Here is a 20,839-nt window from a genome sequence, read left to right as displayed (position 1 = left end):
TTTAGCTTCTCTGTTGAACCCTTCTCTCTCTCTCTCTCTCTCTATATATATATATATATATATATATATATATATATAGGGGGCTGCTCCAATGAGACCCCCTAATTTTAGTGAGATCTAGGGCACGATCTGGTGCGTTTATTTTATCAATCCTATGGCTGATATTGTATCTGGAGGGTGATTTTTTTTCGCAGGGTTCGAATCCTGGAAGGAACATAATATTTTAAATTTTGTTATTCATCAGTATATAATGCATTGTTCATCAGTATATACGGCCCATGTTCATCAGTATATATGTCTTATTCATTACGAATTTTTTAAATTTTATTTTTCATCAGTATATACATCTTGTTCATTAGATATACGTTTTGTTCATTAGTATTATATGTCTTATTCATTGTACTCATGTTACATGAAAAATAGGGGGTCTCACTGGAGCGCGCCCCTATATACATATATATATATATATATATATGTATGTATATATATAATGTTTAAAGCCACATTCATAAAAGTATGTATTTTGTAGTAACTTTTCACTTTTTCAAATAAAAAATAAGAATGGACCGCTCAAATGCTGACATGCACATGAATAAACTGATATTACATAGTTGGCATGGTTGACTTGCTCTTTTTGATACGTTTGAACAATTGGCACATTTGACATGGTTGCATTGTTGGCGCAGTTGACACAGATGCACTGTAAGCACAATGTCTTTTGGGCATGGTTGCACTGTAGGCACGATTGCTTTGTAGACACTACAGACACGATTTAACTATGTGTACGTACGAATATTTTGTAGACACAATTAGCCATGTATATAGTTTATTGACAACATACAACTTTGCCAACAATTAATCATACTACTAAGCTAGTGTGTTCAGTGTTCACCCATGCCAACCGTGTACTTAAGAAAGAATAATTCGCATATAAACAAAAAATAATATTCAAAATGTGTCAAATGTACCAATTGTGTTGACCATGTAATCAAGCTTAACTCAGATTAGTTATCAGGAAAAATTTCTAAGTTTGTAGTAAATTAAACTGTAAAATTCAAAGCCAATCATACCTATTGTTCCAACTATGTAATGAAGCTCAACCGGAACTATAATTCGAGGATATTTTTAGCACAAGTCAGCCCAAGGATCCCATGAATTTCACATTTTTTTAAAGCAAGTGTCACTCTCAATTGTCGGTCCATCTTTATTTTTTCATTTCAAAAAGTACAAAATGATCAGAAAGTATATTATTTTATGATAATTGATATAAAATATATTTTGTTATCTAAAATTGCTACTATTACCCATTGTCTCAATGGCTATAGGACGTCCTTCGATGCCCTGAAGATGCAATAAGAACCGTTACAGCCACAATGAACATAAGCAACATGCTCACTAGCAAAGCATAAGTCCGAGGCGATGATCTCCAATATTCTCCGAACAATACTACGCCCCAAAATGTACTCACAAGTGGAAGAGCCTGCACATTTTCACCAACATAACTAATTCAAAGAATTGTACAAAAAACGGAGTAATACTTTTTTTAGTTGGGTCGGGGATGGTAGATTTGGGATTCGTACCGTTGTCACTCGCCTTTATAAAGGAGAGGATTACCACTCAATTACAATGCCCAAGTAGAAAAATCGTACTTTTAGGCGTGTACTATGAGTGTTTTTACTTTGAGTAATATAATGAATAAATAAATACAATCTAAATTAATCTAGCATTTACTTTGAGGGATTGATTAATTTTGAACTTATTTAACCATCTTATTCTTCAAATACGTTTTTATCAATCTTATCCTATGATATCGCTCAAAGTAAAGGCTCCCATTCGCAATGAGTAATACAATTAACCTGAACGCAATCTGCCGCAGCATATCCAGCAGCTTGGCCTCCCACAAACTGCAGGCCGTTGCCTAACCCACAGAGCAGACCGGCCAAAAATGCGAGGCCTCTTCCATCCCCATCTTTGAGGTATGACGCTATGGATGATCTTGGCAATTTTAGTATAGGACGGTAGAGAAGGATGATATTTATGACTGATACAACGACGAAGAATGAGAGTGAGAAGTAGAAGAAGGCGGTGTAGACTACTAGATGCGGCACACCCCCTCTCATCACGTGCCACTGATCGTTTGTGGCCAAGTTGAATGCCGGAGAGAAGAGAGCATAGCATGCACCGGCAAAGAATGTTATGCTCAACCCTATCCAGATGCTCTTTCCGAATACCTATTGCACTCAAATATAAATAGTTAATTGGTTAACTTGTTACATTAGGACATTCTTAGAAACTCTTCATATCTATAGTTAAGAAAGGTTTAAATGAGAACATTAGGACATCAAGTGTGTGTGTGTGTGTGTGTGAGAGAGAGAGAGAGAGAGAGGGAGAGAGAGGGGGAGAGAGAGAGAGAGGTTCAATGAAGAATTGCAAATGTTGAAAGAAATGAGAAACAATCTCAACCATTAAAATAGCTCAATCAAAGGGTCAATAATTAAGAATAAATCTCGTGTCCAAATTTTGATGAACATATTAATAATTGTGATGAACATGTCAATAATTTTTTATAAACAGACGTATTTGTTGAAAAGAAGTATTTGTTGAAAATCTCGCACTCCAGGATTAAAACCCCAAACGTTCAATAAAATTATTGGTATGTTTGTAAAAAATTATTGATATGTTTAACGTTTCTAACTTTCGCAAAAAAATTAATTTCTCCATAGAAACTAAACCAATATAGACACACACACACACACACTACACAACAAGTGACCAACCTTAATCGCTCTGTTGTGCTCTAGCTCGATCAAATGTTGTGCTGATCCGGTTGCTGCTTTACCCTCTTCGCTACTTCCATGTTCCATGTCTTTTAATCTATCTATTGTATAGCAGTATATTAAGTTTTTTAAGAAGAGATATTTTTCGTTTAAATCACAATATTTGACCCTATTTACAATTTTGATCTGATTTGTTAAAACCATACAAATAAGTACCCAACTTAATCACCAATTTTTGAAATTATAACTTGCCCAAATATTCCGATTACTCATCAAATTTTTAGTAATATTGAGCCTAAAAATCAAAGGTTACATATATATGATTTGATGGATCTGAAAAATATTAATATGACATTTGAGTCAACATTCAACACTTGTTTTTTTTTGTGAAAAACATTCAACACTTGTTGATACGACGGATTTCACCTAAATTAGACGTCAAAATTGAGTACCGAATGTCGATGCGTATATTAAAATATGTATCTCCTCAAACTTATAAACCTCTCAACCTTTGGATTCTCGAGTCAAAGGCTCAAAAATCAAGAATTTGAAATTTTAAACTGCTATGGAAGTTTGGGCGAGTTTTAATTGCGAAAAATTGGAGGGTTGGATACTTGTTTGCAACAGGCCAAAATTGCAAATATTAATAACAATAAGCCCTTGAAAATTAAAGAGAAGAGAAATGAGAGAGTGAGATGATTAATATACGTACCTTTGTCCTGATGTGTATCTGGGGCATCTACCACAACTTCCCTGCTAAACATAATCATCATCATAAACCGATGATTTCCCTTGAGAAATGATTCCCTATTGCATAATCCATTGGCGCAACTGCACAAGCTAGCAACGAAAGGTTGTACGAAAATACCGTGCACCGTCCGTGTGCTTATCTGATAGTTGTTGGAGTTTTGCTGCATTGTCAGCATCATTGGAGGAATGGACGGCTGATCCCAAGCACACTGCAATTAGGAAACATCCTACTCCAGGAAAAAGTATTTCTGCTCTATTCATCTTATCATCCAGAAAATAGTTCATGCTTGTGCCTGCACTCACATTTTCATCTTATATATATAAATTGAAAAATGATGAATTAAAAAAAAATGAAAATTTCACCCTCAGGTAATTTGATGAGATTATGGTGAGATCTTAAATTGATTTGTACGTATTGATTTAATGTATGCTATTATTGATATTTACCATTTTTTACCTGAGTTCGAATCATGGAGGAAGCAAAAATTTTACTAGTTTTTTTAATAATGTTATTCAACACTATATACTGCCTAATTTATTATTATCACTTATCACAAAAAAATAACAATCTCACTATATAAATTCGCTTATATTGCAATAAGAGATACTCCACCCGTCCATGAAAAATGGGGCATAATTACTATTTTGCGTCTACAAAAAATGGAGCACTTTCCCTTTTAGTACATATATATGCCCACATCTCTTTTTTATCGATCTTTTAACCTTACAAATACCTCTTATTTGCAAAAAAAAAATCACCTTTAATTCAATCTCAAGCACTCATATGGTGAGACTCTTTTTCCACTAGTCACATTTTTATTAAAACTTGTGTGCAAAAAATATGCCCTATTTTTATGGGCGGATGAAGTAAATTCATATTGTTATTAAAGTAATTTGGTGTTTACTTACCTAAGACAACTGCTAAGCTTGATGTGATGACCTCAGTGACTGATAGTCCTACAAAGGGCCAAGCATACTGCGTCGCCAAGTTGCCTAGCCCAAGGAATACTCCTCCCGCCATTGCCATCAATACACACCCCCAGTTCTCCTGTAACCAATTATTCACACAAAATATTACTCAACTTTCAAGTACCACCGATTAATTTATTCGGCCATACATTTGCATTAGATAAGAATTGAATATTAATTGATATTTATTTAACTAATTAGCTTACAATTATTCAAACATAACCTATTCAACCAATTAAAATAATCAATATATAGCGAAGTTTTTTTTTTTTTTTTGAGACGGAATCCTTATAATATATAGTACTTCAATTCTTCCCGTACTATATCCCTTAGCCAAGAAGGGTAATTCTCCGTCCACCTCATCGGGTGTTGAACATGGCGCGCAAACTGCGCGAGGCTATGAGCGGCTCTATTTGCTGAACGAAACATATGATAAACTCCAATCATAAACTATCTCTAAACCGCCGCCAAAATGTCACGAATATCGTTGGCAGGAAAGCCTTAGCCTCCTCCGGTCCTGCCATGACGCGAGCTGCGAGCATGGAGTCTGTGTAAATGATGATGGGGCCAGCTTGCACTCCATATATGCTAAGAAATATAGGTAGTCTAGCTAAAAAAATAATTCAAACGGAATCTTCTAAATTCAGACAGCAGCGCAACAGCCATCTATATTTGGGTCATATATATCATCCATGTGAAAAACCTCTAAAAGTAAGAAGAGATGTGAGAAATATATACCTGAGAAAGTTGAGTGAAGAAATTAGGCGTGTTAGGGCTGGCATGGCCAATCTGACCAAGTGTGAAAGCAATAACGACAGCGGTCAAGAAATTAGTGAAGGAATAATCGAGATAAGTGTGCTGGGGAAGGCGGCCGCGCCGCTCCAACTGCGCCAGAAGCGCCGGCCATGTGCCCAGAAACACCAGCGCAACCACCATGCATCCTATCGCTCCACTCTTACTCTCAACCAAGTACATTTTTTCTAATCAACAAACGACTTACAAAAATTAAGATAAGATTTAATTTATATAAGGGAAACTTGGGGTTATGACACGCTTCTTTGCTTTCATTTATTACATCTCTCATATCCTTTCTACCAATACTAGTGCGCAACCCGTCGAAATTCGACGGGAAATTATTTTAACTTATTATATAAATTATTTTTAAATTTATTTAATTTAAGATAATATAGTTGAAATTATATTAATTTGAATCATATTCCTCAATTAAATATTAACCTTTTGTTAGAATAATAAATATTCTTTTTATGTAGATTTTTATGTAATAATATTTTAAAAAATGTATCGATATTGAAAATTTTATTTCATCTGAACATCATCTCGTCTGAATCTTGTAGGATCATATCATAATCTAAATTTCGGAAGACGACAACTAACGTTTGAACATCAGACTTTTGAGTATCATCTCGTCTAGACCTTAAAATACAAAAAATGAACTTTTATGCATCAAGTTTTTTTAACATCACTATCTGGAGCTTTAAAAATCATAGTTGACTTGTGAGATTGTATGATTTAAGCTTCTAACATCATAACTAACTTGTAACATCATTTTGTATGAAACTTGAAAAAATCTTGACAAACTTTTATGCATTATTAGTTCTAAATATTATAATTGGGTTCCAAGAATTATCTCGTTTGGAGTTTAAAAAAATAAATTTAACTTGTGAGTATCATCTCATTTGAACTTTGAATGACCACAATTAAGTTACAAGAATTATCTTGTGTGTAGCTTTAAAGATCATTATCATCTTTAGCTTGTAAGATTATAACTAACTTCTAAATATCATCTTGTATGCAGGTTGAAAAATCTTGACAATTTTTTGTGCATTATTTCATGTGGAGCTTGAAATATCATAATTGAGTTTCGAGCATCATTTTGTTTGAAATTTGAAAGAATAAAATGGACTCGTGAACATTAATTATCTTCAAATCTTGAGTTTCGAGCATCATTCCGTCTGAAAATTGAAAGAATAAAATTGACTCGTGAACATTATCTCGTTTGAAGTTTGAAAGATCATAACTAAGTTTTGAAAATCATCTCGTGTGTAGTTTAAGAAAGTTGACACGAGATTCAAATTGTATTAATTTATTTAGTAATTTAATTGATAGATTTTCATAAAAAATCTATGTTGAATCCAAATTTTATTTTTAAAATTTTATACAAAATATATTATTTTATAATCAAATTAAATTGAAGAAATAATTTACTTAATCAAACCAATTTATATTTTCAAATTAAATTAATTGGACCATGTATTTAATTAAATAAATTTGGTCAAATTAAATTGACAAAACAATTCAAATTGTATTAGTCTCAATCATTCCGCCAATTAAATGTAGATTTTTAATTTGGAGAACAAGTGAAATCTTATAAAAATACTCAATGTGAAATGAGGTGATTTATATGAATTCTTCACTCGATTGAGATTATTATAAATTTGATACATGATTAAAGATTTCTAATATATTTTAACATTATATCCTTTATTGTTCTTTATCTAAATTCTTCATTTATGCATTACTAATTTCATGATTTATCTATTATTATTATTATTATTATTATTATTATTATTATTATTATTATTATTATTATTATTATTATTATTATTATTATTATTATTATTATTATTATTATTATTATTATTATTATTATTATTATTATTATTATTATTATTATTATTATTATTATTATTATTGTAGTAATTGACGAACAGAAACAAATAAAGTTTGCAGAAATGAAAATATATTTTTCTTCCCTATATAAATAAAATGTATGGATTTATTTTATAAAAAATAAAAATAAAATTTTAATTATTTTGATAGACATAAAATAAGATTTTGTTTTAAAGTAATCAGTTTATAGAATTTGTGCCTTATTATGCAAACATGTAAATCAATGACCGGACCCGTTTATAATTTACATATACGTGCATGTCTCAATTCAAACTTAATTTAAAATTAATTTTATTGAAAATTAAGAATATAAATATTATATATATATATATATATATATATTCATACAATATAATATATTGCAACATATACATATAATATGTACGCTATTGAGAAATATAAAATTAATAACAAATATACATCTAATCACTAACATTCAATTAAAATAATTTATCGTATATAAATTATAATTTTTTTCTTATCAGACATGTAAATCTAATTTTTATCTAGAAAAAATAAATAATAAAGTTTATTAATTTAGATTATATGTAATGTTAATATTATTATATATATACATTTATTATTAATTATATTTATTATGATTAATGAATCTTTATATAGAATGTAATAGTTAATTAATTAATAAATGGTGAAGATTATATAAGGTAAATTTTGAAATGGTGAGATTTTAGATATGCCACATAAGTTAAGGCTTAATCCTATTATATAATAGATACACACTAGCTACAACTATCCCATTTGTGAGTGTGTAATTGTAAAACAAATATATTAAATAACTGAAAGTAAAATAGACGCATCACAAATTAATTACTTATAACACTCATTGCGTGAAAAATTGAATCATCATTTTGGGATATATAGTAAAAGTTGAATAAGAGGCCAGAATTTTGGGATGGATGGATAGTTCATAAGTTTAAAAAAATTGTTGGTGTGGTACAAATTTACGACCTAAATAACTAATTATGTTATATATGCATCCGAAATAATAAAATACCTATATTTTTTATAATAATGGTTACAAATATTAAACATTGAGCTGGATGTAACATTTGGTGCATAAAATGTTCATCTTAATTAGTTTAAAGGATGAAAATGGATTCTTAGACAAACGACGATGGTGCCTAAAAAAAAGGATAAATGACATTTAGTGAGCGGTGATGTAAAGTACTGTCAAAAACAGCTAGAATTTTTACTTATTAACATGTGACAAATGATGCATCACTTTCGAATTTGTATCTAATTTTTCGAAATATCTCATCCTCAGGAAATATCAATATTATTAAAACAACATCTACAAGAGCTAATCACAAAAAAAAAGCATTAACTAGAAATGCCACTTATCCAACAACAAGTGGAAATACAACATATATAATCAAAATATATATCCATTTAAGACATCTCTTTCACAAAATAAAAATAGTTGCTAAAAGTTTAATTGGGATGGTGGGGTGGTATTTATTAAGGTTAAAGGTCTTATATTTAAATTTTACGGATGTTTTTATAAGTTTGAGTTAATTTGTTACATCATAATTGTTCAATTGTAGTAATTTATTGGGAAAATTGCACCTAAATACACAAACTTTGCCAAAAATCCATATTTGACGCGAAGTTGGAATTTTACATTTTAATACACCAACTTTCGTTGTTGTCCAAATTTGACACGACTTAATTCTTAAAAATTCAAAAACCAACCCCTTTTTGTAAATAATTATACAAAGACCCACTTATGTTATAATTTGGGACATTTAAACCAAAACAAGATATTTCCTTATGATGTTTTCTTTTCAACCATTTTAGGCGCGGATCAAATATTAAAAGAAAACATCATAAGGAAATATCTTGTTTTGGTTTAAATGTCCCAAATTACAACATAAGTGGGTCTTTGTATAATTATTTACAAAAATAGGTTGTTTTGAATTTTTAAGAATTAAGTCGTGTCAAATTTGGACAATAACGAAAGTTGGTGTATTAATGTAAAATCCTAACTTCGTGTCAAATATGGATTTTTGGCAAAGTTTGTGTATTTTTACGCAATTATCCCTAATTTATTATTTTGGTTTTTGAAATGTGATTGCAAATGATTACGTAAAAACGAGATTGATCGAAAATAATACTGAAAATAACAATTGCGGATAGTAAGAAAAGGAAACCCTTGACCAGTCATCAAATTCACATTAATTAATTTCCACCCAAGTATATGTTGCGTTAATCAAATGAAACATAATAATTTAGTTTATCTAAAAATAGAAAATATATATATATATATATATAGATATATAATGGTGCATATAGCCAAAAGTTAGAGTAAGGTTGTGCAGTCGGTTGAGAGGTGGGACAGAAATTGGATTGTATTAGTAAGGTATCTGCTTAGGATTTCGAACAGTAACAGATGGCAACGCTCTGACACTAACTTATCGATTCATCAAACTTCTTATTTCTCTAAATATAATCTTTATGCTGACCTATTTAATTGAATTGACGTGACTATCTATATTGTGGTCGTACTCAAACACCGAATCAAAAGTTTGTCCAATTTACGTCGTGTAAAAATAGTCTTAATAGGAATTAAAACTAATTTTAGTGAAGACACGTATAGTTATATTATGAGCGAAGAAAATGTCTCATCGTAAAAATAATATTAATAATGATAACTTAAAAATAATATTAATAATGATAATTTTTTGTATTATGAATGAAAAAAAAAAACTTCAATATATGATAGAATAAATAAATAAATTAAAATATAGAGAATATATAGAGTAGTGTACATAAATAGAATATATATATATATATATATATATATATATATATATAGGGTGTGGTTCTAGAGAGAACTACATTATTTGTGAGAACGGGAGAACCATCAAATCTAATGCATCCACTGTAAAAATTAATGCATTTGCTGTTAAAATTAATGCACTAAATTTTTTTTAAAAAAATACTCCCTTCAGGATTCGAACCCAGGATCTGCATTCATCCAACAAGATGATGCATTCACCGTAGATCTTGATGATCGAATGGCTGAAAATTGTTCTCCGGTCTTCTTTTATTTATGGTTCTTTCTTGAACCTCTCCCTATATATATATATATATATATGATTATTTGCACAGTAATCTGCCTTGATTGCAATAAGCTCTTCCTGCTCCATTTCATCCGTATATCGGGTGAAGTGCTGCCAAACCACATAAGGTTTTTTTTCCGATTCTTGTTTCTTTTGATGCAACATCCTCGTCATCGGGTGGAGGAGTAATAGCTTCACCTTGTGCTTCTACCGGCACATTAGTTGCTGTTCTCGACATCTTATCACCTACAAGTAACAAGAATAACCAATTAATTTACAGCAGCAGTTCAGTTCGGTTAAGAAGCAACAACAGCAGCATAATATTTATGAAGTAAAAACATTTCAAAATTTAAAAGAAGCAACACCATAATGTTATATCATAAATGAAGCTCAAAATGGGGAAATTCTACTGACCAAATAAAGCAACAACGAAGCAAACGAAGCAAAGCAATTATATGAAGCAACTTCAATAATTTTCTTCAATAAGAAGCAATGGCTGCACGAATTGAGCATGAATCGAGACTTAACATTGAGCATGCGAATCGAGATTTATCGGAGGAGGACGTGGCGAGGCGGCGAGGGCCGAGGGGTGGTTGCAGGTCGGCGTCTGGCCAGGGGAACACCGCGCTGGGCGCACTGCGCGCGGAGTGGCTGTAGTCGCGCGGTGAGGCGTTTGGACTCTGGGTGCGCAGGGGGGAGACCGGGAGTCAGGCGTCACCGCGTCTGCGCGTCAGGCGCAGGCTCGCAGCGGTACTGGGCGTGGTCGGTCCGGTAGGCGGGGCGGCGGGTTTAAGTGGAGTGGATGGGTGCGGCGGGGAGGGGGGGTTAGGGTTAGGTTAGAACTTGGGTTTTATTTGATTCAAAATTCAAATTGAGGAGTTAGTAATAGTATTCTTAGGGTTAGATAAGTTAGATTAATATTATATTATTATTATAAATATTAATTATTAAATATTAAATTTTTAATAGCACGGGTCGGTTCTGGGTTCGCCGGGTTTCGACCGGGTTCGACCCGGACCGACCCGGAAAACTTTCGGTCCTCAAAATAAGACCCAACCCGGACCAAACACCTATAGTGGGCCGGTTCGGTCCGAACCGAACCCGCCCGTCCGGGTTGGGTTTGCACACCCCTACTCATAACCAATTGAATCACATATGCATATCACAATGACTAGAGTGAACAATAAATCATCATTTCAGCCACCATTATTTTCCTCACACACTAATTGCTGGATTGAATCCCAACAAATTATTCACAATTTAAAACTAAATTCAACAATAAGAAGATGGATTCTAAATCACCAATTTAACTCTAGCTCCTTCGGCTATACAGTTCGGCAAAAGCTCATTCTTTGTACGTTTAAATTCCCTAATCGCTACCTCTACATCCTCTGCGCTTATTGGAAAATCATTCAGAATGTGTTCTTGGGCCACATTTGGGTCTGATTCAACATTTATAGGCCACATTTTTAGGTCAAATTATGGTCTAAAATAGCTCGATTGGGTTCAAACGTGGTTCACGAATGTCGAAAGTCAGAATACGTGATGATTTTATTAATTTTTCTTAAGAGGCGATCCAGAGACATCAAATTAAATAGTTCTAAGTTCATATGTTGTTTTGTTACAACAATTTTTATGGATTTTTTTCAATCCATTGACACTAATTTTTATTTTTTATGGTGATAATTGATAATTCAATTATTTTAGTTCATAATTTTGGCTCTTATATACACACATATTTTACAGAGAGGACGATATAAAATTATCAATAAAAATAAATAGTTCATCCTTGAATACAAAAGATATCAAGAGTCTACAACAAAATGAATATACATAGTTCATCCTAGATATCAAGAGTTCACAACAAAATAAAGATACAAGATACATATCAAGGATAAATAGTAGGTTGTCCCAGAAGGACAACAAGATCTTTCTTTCCTTTGATAGGCTTTGAAAATGACCTTTTCGCGATTACGAAAGCCAAATTCTTTTGCACCATGAATCGAGCGTCAACTATGTATAGTTGATAGCTTGATCTCGTGATTGTCTACTCCTTGGAACTTTTGTTCCGTAGGCTTTCTTATTTTTCCTATCATCACTGGCTTATCGACCTCTAAACCCCACTCCTTAAATTAGGGGACCTTTTTATAAAGTTCCATAATTGTGAAAAAGAAATATACTGACTTCATTTCGCTTCAATATTGGTGCTTTCTCCATTCATGATTCCAAAATTTAATACTTCATCCGTCCCATTATTGTTGGCTTGTTTTCATTATTGGGGTATCCCATTATATTGGCCTGTTTCTATTTTTGTAATGATTTTATACTACAAACAATATGGGCCCACACACTTTTACACTATAATCTTTGTCTCATAAATACTCGTGCCCAAAAGAAATAGGCCAACAATAATGGGACACATGGAGTATATTTTTCAAGATTTGGCCAATAGCATTTCATTCTATTTTGCAGCTTGGCTCGAAATATCTTAAATGCCTTTGTCTTAAATTAAGTAGGCATTCCTTTCTTCTTTCTTTTCCTCTCTGGCCACCCACCATGAATAAAAAACATAAAATATTGACACCTTTACTCGGCCCCCAATCAATTGTGAGTTTCATATTATATATTATAGGCCTAATCATAAGTTTATCCTAGGATATATATGACCTTCTAGCCTAGTTCATTTGATGATTATACAAAAGGAAGACTAGAATAAGATCATAGTTCATCCATGGATACAAAAGATATCAAGAGTGTACAACAAAATGAATATACATAGTCCATCCTAGATATCAATAGTTCACTGCAAAATAAAGATAGAAGATACATATCAAGGATAAATAATAGGTTGGCCCAGAAGGACAACAAGATCTTTCTTTCCTTTGATAGGCTTTGAAAATGACCTTTTCGCGTTTACGAAAGTCAAATTCTTTTGCACCTATGTATAGTTGATAGCTTGATCTCGTCATTGTCTATTCCATGGAACTTTTGTTTCGTAGTCTTTCTTATTTTTCCTATCATCACTGGCTTATCGACCTCTAAACCCCACTCCTTAAAATCGGGGACCTTTTTATAAGGTTCCATAATAGTGAAAAAAGAAATATACTGACTTCATTTCGCTTCAAAATTGGTGCTTTATCCATTCATGATTCCAAATTTTAATACTCTATCCGTCCTATTATTGTTGGCCTATTTTTATATTGGCCTGTTTCTATTTTTGTAATGATTTTACACTACAAACAATATGGGCCCACACACTTTTACACTACAATCTTTGTCTCCTAAATACTCGTGCCCAAAAGAAATAGGCCAACAATAATAGGATGGATGGAGTATATTTTTTCAAGATTTGGCCAATAGCGTTTCATTCTATTTTGAAGCTTGGCTTGAAATCTCTTAAATGTCTTTGTCTTAAATTAAGTAGGCATTTATTTCTTCTTTCTTTTCCTCTCTGGCCACCCACCATGAATAAAAAAACGTAAAATTGTCACCTTTTACTCGGCCCCCAATCAAGTGTGAGTTTCATATCATACATCATAGGCCTAATTATAAGACGTCTAAGATGAAAAAAAAAGTGAGAGAAGTGACAATTATTTGAATTCATGTTGCCTAAGAAACAACAACTAACCTGGTTCCCTTGAACACAGTTCTTCAAAAAGTGTTCCAACTTTCGCCTTGTATGGCCTTTTGCGCTTTTTGGTAGCAGATTTTGTAACTCATTTTTAAGAACAATGAATAAGGTTTTTAGCTTCGTTGGTGTCTCTTCATTGCTCTCACTATATTCATTCTGGAAATGCAAGTGTCATATATTTTTTCCAACTATATAGGTAGGGTCGTTTTTGACGAAAAATGGGCCCATAGCAAAACAATATAGATGGCCCTCTATCTACCATTTGCTAATATATTTCTCCACTAAGATGTTTAATTTACAAAAAGAATGGGCACTTTATCCACCTTCTGACATGGTCATTTCTCCACTCAGATTTTCTAATCTCTATATCCATTATTTGATAAAGAATTTTAATTATTTTTGTTTAAATATTTACATAAAAACAATACAATTTATCTACATGTTTACTATATACTAACCACTTTCGATCTTGCACCTCACATTGGTTAATTTTCTAGTATATTCTCGTACGATATTATCCAAAAAAAATTAAGGGATGTAATTTTTTAGGTCCCAATTTTTTCAATGCCCATAATAATAGTAATAATAGCATACACAAAATAAAAATAAAAATAACAATAGTATATATAAGATGATGTAAAAAAAAATTGGGCCCTAAAAAATGATGGGCCATGGGCCGTCGGCCATGTTGGCCCGCCCTCAGAGACGACCCTGTATATAGTAGCATAAGTCCATGAGATGGACAAGGTCCATAATTATAAACCTTGAATAACATGCCCATTATTCTAAGATTAAGACTCAAACTTATCCATACAAATTAGTCGCTAGATTTCTCTATTCTATATTAATATTGTTTCATATTTCTTGCATCAGTGGTCTAGGGACACGCCCATTATTGATTGTTGATTGTTACTTACTGAGACATGCTAAATTAAAATAAACTAGTGTATTACCCGTCGAAATTCGACGGGTACATATTTTCTTGTAATTTATATATTTTATGTTATTTTTATGATAATTATATAAATAATTTACATAGTCAACAACTTTTATATCGAAATAATTTTTATGATAATTATGATAAAAAATTATTTTATATAATTAATTAAATTAAATTAAATTAGTAATACATTTTAAATTATATCAATGTCAACAACTTTTAGCAATTAAATTATTAATTTTGTTGAGATCATAAAAATACCCATTAGTTTTCATATGAAATTTTATAAAAAGTTGACGCGTAAGAAAAAAAAAGAGTAGAAATACATATAAATTTGACATAGGTATCATATAATTCCGAACTTCTAAAAGCATAACTAATTATGAAAATAATCTCGCCTGATATTTAAAAGACCATAACTGATTTATCGAACATCGTATCATTTGGAGTTTTAAGACCAACCAAGTTGTGGGCATCAGCTCGTCGCAAACTTGACAGATCACCTCTAACTTCTGAGCATCATCTTGTCTGAAACTTGAAAGAGAATCATCTCGTCTAAAACTTGAAAGAGCGTCATCTCGTCTGGAGTTTTGAGCATCATCTCATCTAGAGTTTGAGAGAGCATCATCAAATATGAAATTATATTCAACCATGACTCCAATTGTCAACTATCTAACAAACATAACTCTAACAATTTAGATATTTTATTTATATATGTAATTTTATTAGTTCAAACTCTAGAGAGAAAGGAAAGAGAAGAGTTCTTAAAGCAGTAAAAGAGAGAGCGTGTGCTTTATTTCATCATCGTAGGTATTTATAGGCATTACAGTCGGGGTAAAGTAGTAAATTCGTCTGGTCATCTATTCCGCATGCTCGTCATTAAACTAATTAAGGCTATTATTAGATTATAACTTGTCAGGTCGTTGTCCCCTAATTACAGAGCTGGATTCTGTCCTCATCATCCCGCTCTGTCTAGTAGCTCTGGATTTCCTTCCTTGGGGCATACCTCTACTCTTTGGCTCTGCTCTGCTAAGTAGCTCCGCCTTCTAGCGAATTGTCTCTAGCGTGTGGCTCCGCGCTCTGGCTCCAATAACTTAGCTCTGACTCTGGATCTGGCGATTTGGCTCTGGCTCTGACTCTAATGACTTAGCTCTGACTCTGGATCTGGCGGCTTGGCTCTGGCTCTGACTTTAATGACTTAGCTCTGGAATCTCTGCTCTGGCAACTTGGCTCTGGCCCTCTGCTCTGGTTAGCTCTGGCTCTGTCAGCTCTGCTCTGGCAACTCTGCTCTGGTTAGCACTGGCTCTGGCATCTCTGCTCTGGCATATCTGCTCTAGCAACGTGGCTCTAACCCTCTGCTCTGGAAGCTCTGCTCTGGCTCTGGCAGCTCTGCTCTGGAAGCTCTGCTATGGCAACTCTGCTCTTTAAGCTTTACTCTAGCAACTCAAAATGGTATTATATGGACCCAATCAACTGTAATTTACATATTCCGTCGAAAGGCTTATAACATATCTTTCACAAGTCAGAAACAAATTTTATTCAAATACGAAGCACTAAAATTACACAGCAAAAGGTTTGCTTTGCTCCCTAAACACAGCAAAAAAAGAACAAAAGTACCTTGTGTTGGCTGAAAAAACACGATGAAACGTAAATCATTATTAACTAAGGAATTTATAGCTAAAAATCTAGGTATGCGATTATAGAATTTAACTAAGGAATTATCGACTTTAGAGAGAGAAAATGATTGAGAGAAGAGAGAGACAGTGAAGGGGGAAACGACGCCGACCGGATTCAGGGACGATGGCGATGGGGTGAGGAAGAGGCAGGCGTGAGGAAGAGGGAGGCGTGACTTTTGTTTTAAAAGTGAGAATGAGAATATATAGATTGGATTCTCAAATGCCACGTTGGAGATTGAGATTGGAAAGAAAGAATTTGAGGCCTGCCACGTAGGCTAAGGTCTAATCGTATTATAGAATTTATTATTATTATTATTATTATTATTATTATTATTATAAATAAAATGTATGGATTTATTTTATAAAAAAATAAAAATAAAATTTTAATTATTTTGATGGACATAAAATAAGATTTTGTTTTAAAGTAATCAATTTATAGAATTTGTGCCTTATTATGCAAACATGTAAATCAATGACCAGACCCGTTTATAATTTACATATACGTGCATGTCTCAATTCAAACTTAATTTAAAATTAATTTTATTGAAAATTAAGAATATTAATATTATATATATATATATATATTCATACAATATAATATATTGCAACATATACATATAATATGTACGCTATTGAGAAATATAAAATTAATAACAAATATACATCTAATCACTAACATTCAATTAAAATAATTTATCGTATATAGATTATAATTTTTTTCTTATCAGACATGTAAATCTAATTTTTATCTAGAAAAAATAAATAATAAAATTTATCAATTTAGATTATATGTAATGTTAATATTATTATATATATATATTTATTATTAATTATATTTATTATGATTAATGAATCTTTATATAGAATGTAATAGTTAATTAATTAATAAATGATGAAGATTATATATGGTAAATTTTGAAATGGTGAGATTTTAGATATGCCACATAGGTTAAGGCTTAATCCTATTATATAATAGATATATGACCTTCCATGTGAAGATTCCTCGTTGTTAGGGAAGTGTTCCATAATGAAAGCATTATGTGAAGAACTCTATGTTAGGAAAGTTTGTTGATGACTTATAATTTGGAGAATAGATTCTAGACTGAAAGTGAAATAGACCTTTTGGCTTATTCTAATTTGGCAAATCGAATATATGCATATCAATGACACTTTTTGCATTTCAAGTTTAATTTTTAATTTTCATAGAATAGAACATTTGACATGTGTCTTCTAGCCTACTTAGGGTTATTCTAGTCTTCCTTTTAAATGTTTCCATGTGATTTTGAATTTGATGGATGACTTTTTAAACAGTCATGCCAGGCAAATGAAGTAATCAAGCATGGACGAGTTGGGTAGGCCATGTGTCTCTTGTTTATGTTATATAGAGTTGTTTCAAATCTTGATTTATACAAAATGTATTACAATTTTTTGAACCTGACAACTTTTATAGTTGAATCAAACTATATTAATTTTGTCACCTTATTAGAAGACAAATATGAGTGGGCCATGCAGATTTGTATAGTATATATAGTGTATAAGCAAGAACAACATAGATCTCTTCAAAAAAAAAAAAAAAAAGAACAACATAGATCTCGTGACAAATTTAAATCTAAAAAATTGCAAAATCTAGTTGACAAATTCGGGTTAGAATAATATATAAACTCTTGTACCAAAAAATAGTAATTATGATATGGAAGATTCCATAAAAAAATAAAAGACCGAACAAAATACCATCAAGATAAGATATTGTATTTAAATGTTTTAAGTATACCTCAGAGTCATCCACAAACATTCCATCATAATCATCAACTGAACTGGGCTCCACAATCTTCACCTCTTGTGAAGATATCAAAATCTTGCTTAATGAGATATCACATAGTTCATCAACTGAACTGGGCTCCACATATCCAGGATGAACTATGATCTTATTCTAGTCCTCCTTTTAAATGTTTCCATGTGGTTCTGATGGATGACTTTTTAAACATTCATGCCAGGCAAATGAAGTAATCAAGAATGGATGAGTTGGGTAGGCCATCTCTTGTTTATGTTCTCTAAAGTTGTTTCAAATTTTGATTATACAAAATGTATTACAATTTTTTGGAGTTGACAACTTTTATAGTTGAATCAAACTACATTAATTTTGTCACCTTATTAGAAGACAAATATGAGTGGGCCATGCATATTTGTATAGTGTATAAGCAAGAACAACACAGATCTCGTGACAAATTTAAATCTAAAAAATTCTAACATCTAGTTGACAAATTCACGTTAGAACAATATATAAACTCTTGTACCAACAAATAGTAATTATGATAGGAAAGATTCCGTAAAAAAAAAAAGGCCGAACAAAATACCATCAAGATAAGTTATTATATTTAAATGTTTTAAGTGTACCTCAGAGTCATCCACAGACATTCCATCATAATCATCAAGTGAATTGGGCTCCACAATCTTCACCTCTTTCTTTCCAGCATCAGAATTAGAATCATCGTCATCCTGAAATTAATTGTCTAACTAATTAATTGAAGTCCTTGCACAAATTTCATTCTAAAAAATTGCAAACTTTAGTTGACAAATTAAGGTTAGAACAATTATATAGACTCTTGTACCAACAATAGTAATTATCATGGGAGATACTATACAAATGAAAGGCATATCAGAATACCATCAAACAACATATTATGTACCATATAGTCATCCATAAACATTACCCATAATCAACTTCTAGCTCCACAATATTCTCCTTCTCATTACCAGCATTCGTTGAAGATTACATGCCACAACATTTTAAAACATTGAAATATAACCAGTTACAACTAAACCAAGCCATAAATTAAATGAAATACTATAGTAAAGGGATTTATACTAGATTTTTCCTCCAGCGGCCTGCCCATTTGTGATCAAATGGTTTATGGCCTTGTGTCCATAAAAGAAAAGGACACTTCCATTTGCGATCAAACTATTTTTGGCCTTGTATCCATAAAAGAAGACATTTTCATTTTTTCAGTTGTGTGATAGCTCAAAATCTTGTCAAACACCACATTCTTAAACTGTTGTTGGGGAAACTTCTTAGAGAATAGTGTTGCATGAGCAAATTTCTTCCCATCAACATTCACAAACAAGCTAACAGATTTGTCTCTATTCTTCTTTTTCTCCTCAATGAGATAAGCCCATAGAAGAAATATCTTCAAAATACTGAAAACTAAAAATAATAAGGTACATTTTCATCACATCAAGATAGTATCACAGCTGTGACAAATGCAGAATCATATCCAAACCAAGCATATTTTTTTGAGAATCTCCATATTTGACTTCAACACCTTAACAAGATAAACCAATGAACGTGTGTTTTCCACAAATATGTTTTTACAAAACCTAAGTGACATTTGAGGATATATACCCCAAAACCCCATTGTGCGAGGAAGACCAAAGCTAAAATCCTGAGAAGAAGAGCGGCGTTTTAAATATTTTGATTTATTCTTTAGATTTTTGGTGGGGTCATTAATAAGGGGGAAAAATTAAATCTACTCAAAGAGGGTTGTTTTCATATATATTTTGCTTGTTTTCATTATTGTAGTTATTGTTTAGGGTTAATTTAATTGAACTTCATTGCCAACCTATTATAAATGGAATTATGTTATGTAATGTTTTAATTTTAATCAATGGAATCATGTTCTGAAATCATACTCTTGCTTTTGTTAACAAACTGAAATCATAAATTTCATAAGCATAAACTGCACCATCACCATAAGAAAGCCTAAATTCAGAAGATGAATTGCACCAACAGATTAAAAACACCTTCCATTCATAAAAAAAATTGAAAGGATTTGTGGTTTACATCATGTGTTGTTATAATTGTTTAAGCATCCAAAATATCAACAAAGTTTAGAAAAGTTAATCAAAAATAAAGTTCTTTTCAAAGTTCCTCCCCATCTTGCTATTTGTACCCACTTCTACACACTCCAAACCTTTCTCCTTAATCCATGAAATTGCCTTAAGAACTCCTATAGCTTCACCACTTGCACTTGCACTTGCTCTTGTTTTTCTATTTACATGAGTAACTCTTGTGTTCTCAGACATGTATAACGTAAATTTGTATGAGTCAGTTAGTTCAAGGTATAAAATATTAGTTGTTATAGTTATTCTTTGATGTAGCTTACATGGTAGTAAATGTTCCATAAGCGAGGGTTCAAATCTCACTTGATACATTATATTTGTTCATTGTATTTTCTGTGTGTGTTGGCCTAGTGGTAGGATGTTAATGCCCAAGACCTGAGGTCTTGGGTTTGAGTCTTCCGCCGTACAGTCTTTAAAATTTCTTT

The 20,839-nt window shown here is 31.9% G+C and overlaps 2 protein-coding genes across 5 annotated transcripts; both read right to left on the bottom strand.

The window, feature by feature from the left end:
* Positions 1-1,150: 1,150 nt before the first annotated feature.
* LOC130988723 (ureide permease 1-like) lies at positions 1,151-5,491 on the bottom strand. Of its 4 annotated transcripts, none has more exons than XM_057912651.1 (7): positions 5,235-5,471; positions 4,437-4,575; positions 3,646-3,820; positions 3,490-3,533; positions 2,778-2,878; positions 1,857-2,231; positions 1,151-1,480 (listed from the first exon to the last, which is right to left on the bottom strand). In XM_057912651.1, the coding sequence occupies exons 1-7, from the start codon at positions 5,469-5,471 to the stop codon at positions 1,313-1,315; spliced, it is 1,239 nt and encodes a 412-aa protein (XP_057768634.1). In that variant the 3' UTR covers positions 1,151-1,312. The 4 variants fall into 4 exon arrangements, with proteins under 4 accessions (XP_057768634.1, XP_057768636.1, XP_057768637.1 ...); XM_057912653.1 differs by having other exon boundaries at positions 1,192-1,480; positions 3,490-3,530; positions 5,235-5,491; XM_057912654.1 differs by having other exon boundaries at positions 1,192-1,480; positions 3,646-3,721.
* Positions 5,492-10,358: 4,867 nt separating this feature from the next.
* On the bottom strand, positions 10,359-20,597 carry LOC130990501 (histone deacetylase HDT1-like). The gene is made up of 6 exons (XM_057914729.1): positions 20,486-20,597; positions 19,556-19,719; positions 18,912-19,013; positions 18,289-18,372; positions 13,899-13,962; positions 10,359-10,516 (listed from the first exon to the last, which is right to left on the bottom strand). The coding sequence occupies exons 1-6, from the start codon at positions 20,595-20,597 to the stop codon at positions 10,359-10,361; spliced, it is 684 nt and encodes a 227-aa protein (XP_057770712.1).
* Between the last annotated feature and the right edge of the window lie 242 nt (positions 20,598-20,839).

The sequence above is a fragment of the Salvia miltiorrhiza genome, chromosome 6, assembly GCF_028751815.1.
Source record: "Salvia miltiorrhiza cultivar Shanhuang (shh) chromosome 6, IMPLAD_Smil_shh, whole genome shotgun sequence".
Classification (NCBI taxonomy): Eukaryota; Viridiplantae; Streptophyta; class Magnoliopsida; order Lamiales; family Lamiaceae; genus Salvia; species Salvia miltiorrhiza.
The sequence above is the reverse complement of the archived record's forward strand: the minus strand, read 5'-3'. Positions and strand labels throughout refer to the sequence as shown.

Excerpts from the sequence above, each read along its gene's own strand:
- LOC130988723 (XM_057912651.1), bottom strand. The coding sequence starts at position 5,471 with ATGTACTTGGTTGAGAGTAAGAGTGGAGCGATAGGATGCATGGTGGTT. Across the intron at positions 3,821-4,436 it reads AAGCTTAGCAGTTGTCTTAG|GCACAAGCATGAACTATTTT; the intron begins GTAAGTAAACAC and ends ATGTGAGTGCAG. Across the intron at positions 2,232-2,777 it reads AGCACAACAGAGCGATTAAG|GTATTCGGAAAGAGCATCTG; the intron begins GTTGGTCACTTG and ends TGAGTGCAATAG.
- LOC130990501 (XM_057914729.1), bottom strand. The coding sequence starts at position 20,597 with ATGTCTGAGAACACAAGAGTTACTCATGTAAATAGAAAAACAAGAGCA. Across the intron at positions 19,720-20,485 it reads TTCATGGATTAAGGAGAAAG|TTTTCAGTATTTTGAAGATA; the intron begins GTTTGGAGTGTG and ends TATTATTTTTAG. Across the intron at positions 13,963-18,288 it reads TGTTTGTGGATGACTCTGAG|CGCAAAAGGCCATACAAGGC; the intron begins GTATACTTAAAA and ends GCTACCAAAAAG.